A 9,300-nucleotide genomic window follows, 5' to 3' on the forward strand; every position below is an offset into this window, starting at 1 on the left:
CATTGCTTTCTTTTTGGGCCTACTTATTCTGCCGTGACATTGTTTGGGCTTGGTGAGTTTGTTGCGGCTAAGGGTGGAAGTTGAATCGCCGACTGGTGGAGCCGGCTTGCTGGGGGCAGCCGAGTTGCACGGGTTTTTTGAGCATTTGGCGGGGTGGGAGCGATGCAGAATTGTGCATTTTTGCTACCTGGATAGTCTTGGCCGGGCAAAAGCTTTTCAACTAAACAACAAGCGCCCTTAGGTTGCACATTACTTGTCGAATAGTTTTTTGTACGACTACACAAATCACTTGGTTTACATTTTACATCTTATTATCAATTATGATAGCCTATTTGGAGAGTTTGCGAAAAACACTTTATTAATTTTTCAGAAACCCCAATTATGATGTAATGTTTCTTCCCTTATACCCCAATCATCAATTACGGTGGCTTTTCATTACTAAAACCTACTATTATGACACAACAATGCGGTTGAGATTGGATTCTTGAATCTTTAATAAATTATGCCAATTTAAAGCTTTTTTTAATAGTTTTATGCAAATAAGGTAAAACTTAGCATTTGATATAATTCCTTGCAAATACCAAAATTGCTTCTTTTTGTAACACCAAAGTATCGGCCAAAATATCGGTATCAGTATCGGTATCGGCCTAAAAAAGTGATATCGGTATCGGGATCGGTATCAGCCAAAATATTGGTATCGGTACATCTCTAGTTATAATGCTCCTGCTCTATACTGCAACCACTTTCCTTAGAAAAAAAGTTCATTCGTACTGCAAGTGCATAATGCAATGTAACAACCAATGATATGTCACTTTGGAAGTTTCAACATGCCAAAGCTTGACCTTAAAATCTCGCTCCAGATACCAGCACACATTCGTCCAAAATATATTCAAACACAATACATAAATCAATTTGGCAAACTGGACAAAATTACTAATTACAGTTATATTGTACCTATCACGGCTTTGTCAGTCCGAGGATAAAGATTCAAAACCAACCAACCAATTGGCAGTCAAGTGAACTTTTTGCAATTTGCTGTGCACCCTGATAGCTCAGTTTCTAAAACGTTTGACTTTGTGTACGGTATCTATATAGCCTACAAAGAAACAGTAATATTAAGCAGAACTAGTTTGGTTGCTTGTTTTTGTTTTTCATATCTTTATCCTGCATTGCGGGAAAGCGGACTTGAGCGCTATGCATCGGTGTAGGCTACGCCTTCCGACAACCGTAGAGGAAATTGTCGTAAAGTTTCTTGCCCAGAGAAACAACAGCAAGTGCGGGTGGCTGGAGTCGACTTAGGGTTTGCACTTGAATAATGTGCTTTGAGGACAGCTCTTCATTCAATCAATCAATCAATGTTTTATTTGTCAGTATTTGTCATTCAGCAGCACCTAATGGATAGAATAATTTATGGACAATATGGGGATTATTCATAATTGGCTGCCCTGGTCACTGACGTCAGTTTAGTTTAGTGAGGTCCATTAGTTTAGTGAGGTCCATCCAACGTACAAACTGGAGGCTAATGGAATTTCAATTTTGACTCTAAGCTAAATTTACTTCAAATCCTTTTGAAATGAAAAATGAAAATCATTGCAAAACAAGAGTTGCCAGAGCATGCAGATTTTCCAATCAAAAACAGGTTTCAAACAAGCAAAAAATTGCAAAAACAAGCCCTTTTCCTTCTTCCAAAAAGTAGTTGCACCTTTTTGTATGACTTTACATCGTCTAATGACGTCAATGACTAAGGCTGCCAATTCTACACTAGCACCCTGCCACTCTGCCAGCAGGCCTACTGGAATAATATTATTCAAATTTGTTATGGTTTATAACACGGTACATTTATAATTTTATAAATGCAATCAATCAATCCTAAACCAATGTTGCCAGACGACCGATACTACTATGATTTCCACACAATTACCTCGCAAATTTCCCAATACACAACCTTAATAAAAATCTCACATGGTTACATTGATTACTCTGAGGAGGTCGTGATGAATGAGCAACCTATGCTGCTGCAAATTAAAAAATTATCGTCAAGGCAAGCTGAGTTTATGGTAGACTAATCTTATCCAATATCCCTTACTGGTTATACTGTAACGAGGAAATGGGCGTTTTTAAAAAAATAATTTTCGTTGCAAAAAACATTTCGAATGCCCCTCTCCTTTGAGAAAATCATACAGTAGTAAGCCTAGTAGGCTACCTTACTCAGGGCCTCCGAGAGAAGTCAGCACTGGTCGGGAAACAATACGAAAAATGGGCCCCATAATATTTTTTAGCAAATACACACCTGATTTGTATCTTGCGTTGCATGTTCATGTTATGCTGAAATTAGCCTACTTTCCTCAGCATGAAAAGAACTTCGTTCAATGTAAAGATCATCAATAATCGCTGGATTACAATTGCAGCAAAAATGGCATTGAGGCAAACTATTTTGTCTAGAAAGCTTTGTAAACACACAATATGCCTACAGGCAACGAAAATAGTTCAACCAACCATTTAATTCAGGAGTGTCTAAACTTTTTCCCACGCGAGCCAGATTACAATAATTTTTCTGAAAACTGCAAGTTGAATTTATATGATTTTTGTGTGTCTGCAGGCCAAAAATAACACATTGTACAACAACAGGCGCGGGCCATACAAGAACGTCTCGTGGGCCGGATTTGGCCTGCGGGCCGGACTTTGGACATCCCTGTATTAATTAAACCCTTTCTGGACTTTTTGCAATGCAAAGTTACGGATCACAGCATCAAATGATAAAATTTTGCGACGTCTGAATTGATGCACAACATGTAAGTCATAGTTAGGCTTTTCAATCGGTTTTGAGTCATAGGCCTACTGGAGCGCAAACAATTCTTTACAAATTTCAGTAATTTTGCTAAAACCACGTTCTCAAAGCGCAACCGTTGGAGGTAGCTACCGGAACACAAAAAAAATCATCACAAAACTATTTGGAAAAACCTTTCGAAATATGGGGTGGTTTGTTCTGGTTTGCAATTGAAGTTTGCTGTGTGGTTTTCTGTCAAAAGTACCAACTCATCCAAAATGTCTTGAAAAATGTCATTGTTGTAGCCTACAAATGGTTTAAATTTGTCCCACATGCCCGCAACTACACAACAGACATACGATGAAATTTTCATGGAACTTCAAACTCATCGACGATATGTTTGAGTTTGTTGATACGTTTGTCAATTCCAACAATTACTATCGAATCCCCTTTGCAATGTAGCCTACGGTAGAATACATTTCCTTCGAATGATTCAGCTAGTTAAGTGGAGTTATATAAGCGTTCTGTCCTCAGGAAAAAAAAAATCATTTTCCTTTAAATTTATCATTGCCACTGCAGCTTTAATTTGCGAGTAGTAGCCTACTCTTCTCAGCTTTCTCTTACTTAGATTACATCTTCCTTTAATTTCATTAAATTCATCAGTGAATTTTGTTTAGGACCGTATTCCATATAATGCAAAGCAGTCACAAATTTTAAACTGCTAGTTGTAAGCTACTTTAGCATTGACTCAGCTTCCGATCAAGCTCTTGGTTCCAACTTGATGCATTTAAGAAACGTCTTTAGAGCTAAAATTGCAGAAGTGTAATGTAAAGCATTGGGTTTGACTGCACCACGCCTTGATTATACCCTCTCGAAGTCAATTTTCTTTGCAAGATGATATTATCGGTTGAAAATTATCCTTTTGAAATTATCGGTTGAAAATTGAATGAAATTATGGTTGAAATTATCCTTTTAACATCCGTAGTCACAAAGCAACCCCGGGGCCTTTAAAGATGATGCATAGCCTATTTACAGACTGAACGGCACATCAGGACAATTCAACAGAGGACTATTGAATATTCAATGTAACTTAGCCTACGTGCTTCTAGATTTCAAATTAAACTTGCAAATCTTCGAGGAACAAACAAGTTTTAAAAGCTCACCTTGACGGTTTTTCTTGAACGCAGACCCCACTTACTGCATAGCAAAGCAAAAGCACTAAATACATGAAGCACAAAGCAAGACAAAAATATTCAGAACACGCCCAAGCAATAACCACAAAAACATTTTTTGTACGAAAAAGAGCAATAAAATAGGCTAGGCCTATAAGATATACAGTAAACTATTCAAACAACCACATAGGCTATCTTGTCATTTGCTGGTCAATGGCCACAGTCAATCAAATATGTACACAGACGTATTAGTAGAAGGAGGGAGTATACCAGTCGAGCTTTGGTTGATTTTCATTGTTCGACGAAATGGAGAAAGTTGCACCTTGGAAGTGTTTCTTCGGTAAAATATTACGGTGTCCTTTTTCAAGTGATAATCTTGCTTCTTCGAAGGCTTGGGAATTATTTTTCTCACAGATGCCTTTGCTGTATTAAACTTTGGTGGCCTTTCATGAAATGGAGCTGTAAACGTGTAGTTTTGTTTTACCTGAAAAAAAGAAAAACAAGTAATAGAAAGAGTATTATAAAATGAAATACTGTGAGCAGTAGCGTTGGCAGGGAGTCCAGAGGGTACTTTTGGACCCAGACCCGGGATAATTTTAGGGGCTCGGAATCTTTTTGAGGGGCCTGGGATCATAAAGAAACCATCGGGTATTCTTTGGATACAGTGCGTTTTCTTACAAAATTTTTTGATTTACGGCCCAAAAATCTCATTGGCATCAGGCCCAAGATATCGTCTCAATGGCCCTGACTGTAGGTTACAAAGGCAAACAAGTTTAACGTTGATAAAATTACTTTGAGTTAGGAGCTGGTGATTAGTGGCCCACTTGGGGCTTTCTTATCAGTGACATGCAAAAAACACTAAAAAAAACACAAGTTTGATAAGACATCAGGCAATATCAAGTTTTATCGCAACCTACCCGTTACCGCATCCACAAACGTCTATGAAAAAAAGACAAAACCTAGTTTACCCTACTTAGTAGACAGGTTCAAGGCGTTAATTAACGGTTTGTAAAAAAATGTCACATGCAATTCAAAACCATAACTTCATATATTAAATGATAGTGAAGTGACTTCAGTTCATCTCACCTGTAACTTTGTTGCGTGTGTGACCTTTGGTATTTTGATATCATCGTCTGATTTCACAGAAGATTTGTTGGTTGCATTTGATCTTGTACGTGTGACTTCAGGTTCTGTCATAAGAATATTAAATCAATATAGCCCTACTTACCTATAAAATAAGGCACTCGAAACGAATTTTAATTGATGAAAGTCAAATTATTCACTAAGACACTTAATTTGAAGGAACAGTAGCTAAAGCAATCCACCCCGTTAGCTCAGTTGGTTAACGCGTGACTTCTGGAACGAAAAAGCTTCAAGATCAAGCTAGTTCGACTCTCGGGGTGTGCGCTTGAGCAACGCACGTTAAGGACTGCTCTCCATTCAGCGGCATTTATTGGATGGAATAATTTTCCGGCAACAAGACTTCAACAATCAGAAACTTCACTCTGTCAATCTCGGTGACCGGGCCTGCGTCAGTGATTCAAAGCCTCTACAAGTATGCGAAACTATCAGAAATAAGCTCTGCAAGAAGCTTTCCCAGTACGAGGATAAAGATTCAAATTAATCAATCAAAAAAATTTATTCTGCTGAAACATTTGTTTAATGCATAAGGAAACGAATTTGCTTAAATCTTGTTTTCGTTTTGTTTAAAAAACGTTTCTATCAGAGATTGTTTCTACACTCTTGTAAAATAAACAATAAATAGCTGTTTGTTTGGATTTAACCAACTCGATTAGTTCCAAACAGCGTTTATACAACTCGGAAACATGTCTAAGATAATTTCCTGTCATGTCTATATAACACTGGTCAACAAATTTTAACTAATTTTTTTAATCAGAGATGCAAGTAAACTTTTCTTTATGATGCTTCTGCCCTGATTCCGAATCTGCGTTCGTTTTTTCTCCATCACATCAGGTTTTGAAAATACTTCACTTTAATATCTTAGGTATTTAGGTATTTTTACGTATTTAGATGGTACTGCTAATTTGCATTCATCAAATGCTGGCATTTGCACAACAATCTAACCTCTTAGTGTAATTTATTAAGTTAAGAATCGATTTCGCTATAGTAATAGCATCTTCAGCTAGCACATGTAAAAAAAGAAGAAAATTTGAAAAATACGTAAAACGAACAAATAAAGCAAACTCCGATGTTATCAACACGCATAAAAATTATATTTTAAATAGATGGTTACATAATATTAAAATCAAAACCTGCAAGCCTAAATCTTAACTGGTGTTCTCCCACGATTTCCAACAATATTCTGGTACAAAATTCAAGAAATACATTAACCTGATCATCCGTCTAGTAAATTACAACAGTTTAAGAAGGCGAATACAAAGAAAAAACGCAATTTAGTTTCAGTCCATTGCCGTAAGTTTATATCGATAAAGCGTCAATAAAGAATAAGTGTAAATGGGCATCCATCTAGTAAATTATAACAGTTCAACAAGACGAATACAAAGAAAAACGCAATTTAATTTCAGTCCATTGCCATAAGCTTACATAGACAAAGCGTCAAAAAAGAATACGTTTAAATGGGCATAGTTGAAGAATCCACACCACAGGGGTCGGAGGTTGCTGATGACATGGGATTTAAGTGGTTGGTCGAATCAATTTCTGTATGTTTATGGTGGCTTTGATTGCATGTAACCATTTATCTTCAGCGATGTCTAAATAATGTTTGCTGGGTTGTTCGGCGAAAGTAACGACAAAGCAGTCTGCCAGAGCTGGTTTCGTATTTAGTCATAAAAAATACGTTCTTAAAAATTAATGCATTGTGAAATCTGCGTTGTGCAAGCTCGAAGTCCAAATTGTCACAATTAAGTCAAATTGCGTGGGCTTTGCGTCGACATTGGTCAAATTTAAACAACAAAGATATAAAAAATCTTTAAAACCTATTGTGCTGGAGAAAAAATAAAGAGATTTGCGGAATCAGCGTCAAAAACCCTTCAAAAATCACCAAATCGGATCTCCGTTTAAAATTTGCTGTTGACCAGTGAACGATACGATGTTAAATCTATGGGTAGGCAACTTGAAATTTCGAAACTGCAAAAACATTGCTGTATCTCATAAACTAGAACCAATTTGAAAAAAAAACAAGTGCATTTTAGGAATCAGGGGCTTTTTTAATTTTTGAATCTACGTAAGCTACAGCATACCTGGAACTTTGCTAGTGGACATTGATGCTTCCGCTGATTTGACGTTTTTAGTTTTTGCCTTGTGAATGTCGGTACTTGAAGGAGTGCCGTCTTCTAGCTGTGTATCAAATTGAGCCTCACTTTTGTTAAATTTTGAAAGCACTTCCTGGTATTTATCATTTCGGTTGCCGCGTGATGAAGACAAATACTGAGAGTAATGATGGTATTTTCTATTAGACTTGAGAGGAATCTGAGAATACGGCCTCTGTTTGCATTGGAAAGTGGTTGCTGGTCGAGGAATATCTGCAGTGCTACAACGGGCTTCTTTTTCTTCTTCTGATGGCTTTGATAGAAACAATAATTTTGATTTAGACGTTTGCATTCGGTAGCATCCCAGCCTTGTAAATGGGGTAAGAGCAGGTTTTCCTTTAAAATATCCTTTGCCTGGAGGCTGTATAGATGAACACTTTTCCCAAGCGGAGAGTTTTTTTGCGACTCTTGATGCACGACGCTCTGAAAAAGGACTAATCGAGAAGTTTTCCCGTTTTGGGCTTAGAGAACGACCCTGTTCATTCAAAACTTGGTCATCAACATGATCAGGCTGTTGCAGATTATTGACCTGATAGTTTACTTTCTTTGAGGTATCAGACGATGCTGAAGAATCCCTTTCTAATTCAGGACTTTTCCAAGCAATCTGAGGCAGTTTTTTTGGAAGTTCTGCAAATCTTGATTTTGTACTTATATAATCTTGGCTATGAAGTTTTGGTGTGTTTAAACGTAAACTGTGTAATTCGCGTTTGATCGGATGCTTTTGATGTTTTTCGTTTCTGTTGAAACAAAACGAGATTTTATCAGGTTTTTATTTTTTCCAAATATGCCACTACTGTATAAGTGGACTAATCTTTACACAATATGGCAAAAACTGCAACTGGTCCAATAGTTCCCATGTAGTAACTTGATGAAACTAATAAAGTGTCCTTTCAGTCAAACACTTTAGTGAATATGTAACACCGCAATTAATTTAAAGGGAAACTTACGTTGGTCAAAAATAAACAACAGCAAACGTCGGTGCGAGCCAAGGAGCAGGGGAGGGATAGTCTGTTTGTCAAAGGTGGCAAATTTGGGCAAAACCCTACAATTTTTGGCAAATGTAACAAGCGTTGTAAGATTGCTTCACTTAGAACAAATAGTTTTATTGCGACAAAAATAACCAAATATTGTTAACTTTCTACATTTGCAACTGTAGGCTATACTATTTTGATTTCAGCAACCATAAAACCCACTTGATGCAATCGCCACAAAATCAATATAATCTTTAATGCTGGTTTGAGCAGCCACAAAATATCAAATTATTTGAATCTGTTCAATCCGTTGATGCAACTATCCAAAACAAGTATATGTTCAGTGTTCATATATTGTCCACTGATATTTGCAACAAAATATATGAAATTATAATTTTTACTATTTGTGAACCTTTATGCAAATTTCCAAAATTGAAATCATCCCTGATTGAAATGTAGTAAAAAGATTGTGAAAATACTGGCAATAATTGCTTCCACTTCATGTTAAGCTTACAGATCAAACGCAAAGTTTCTGTTGGCCAAGATACGTGGCCAGTTTCACAGTGATAGCTCAGAAGATAGCTGTTTCGACATACAAATTAGGACATTTTTTAAAAAATTGCTCAAGTTAGGGAAGCTTTTGTTTCGCCTTCCATCCCCAAAATGTTTTGGTCCCTATACGGCTATTTTTAAACAACCAATATTCAAACGTTATCTACCTTTTTGATTTGTTTCGGACTTGTTCTTTTGGTGAAGAAGGTGGTGCAATAGTTCCATCTGTTATCTCAAGCTTTGTGTTGTCTTTGCAACCTTCTCTCAAAATAATACGAATATCCACACGAATTGGCGAAAATTCGGAAACTGCAGATACCATTTTAAACAGATTCAAAGGACCAGACAAACTGCTGGCACGATGTACATTCTATAATCTAGATTCTAGCAAATAGTTTAATAAATTTAAAAGTTCGCCTAAACCTGTGTATATCACACTATTTAAGACTCAAAATTATGTTTAATTTATCTACAAATATATTTTGCTCACATTTCCCCAGACAAGACATTAATATTAAACTCTCAAGAGTCATCAAACTTTTTCATGT

General features: G+C 36.7%; 1 protein-coding gene across 1 annotated transcript; it reads right to left on the minus strand.

Annotated features, from left to right (window-relative positions):
* Window positions 1-3,926: 3,926 nt before the first annotated feature.
* Window positions 3,927-9,100, minus strand: LOC145775895 (uncharacterized). Its single transcript, XM_082587292.1, has 4 exons — window positions 8,920-9,100; window positions 7,161-7,966; window positions 5,026-5,129; window positions 3,927-4,423 (listed from the first exon to the last, which is right to left on the minus strand). The coding sequence occupies exons 1-4, from the start codon at window positions 9,072-9,074 to the stop codon at window positions 4,163-4,165; spliced, it is 1,326 nt and encodes a 441-aa protein (XP_082443418.1). The 5' UTR covers window positions 9,075-9,100; the 3' UTR covers window positions 3,927-4,162.
* Between the last annotated feature and the right edge of the window lie 200 nt (window positions 9,101-9,300).

This window comes from Aplidium turbinatum, chromosome 8 (genome assembly GCF_918807975.1).
Source record: "Aplidium turbinatum chromosome 8, kaAplTurb1.1, whole genome shotgun sequence".
In the NCBI taxonomy this organism is placed as follows: Eukaryota; Metazoa; Chordata; class Ascidiacea; order Aplousobranchia; family Polyclinidae; genus Aplidium; species Aplidium turbinatum.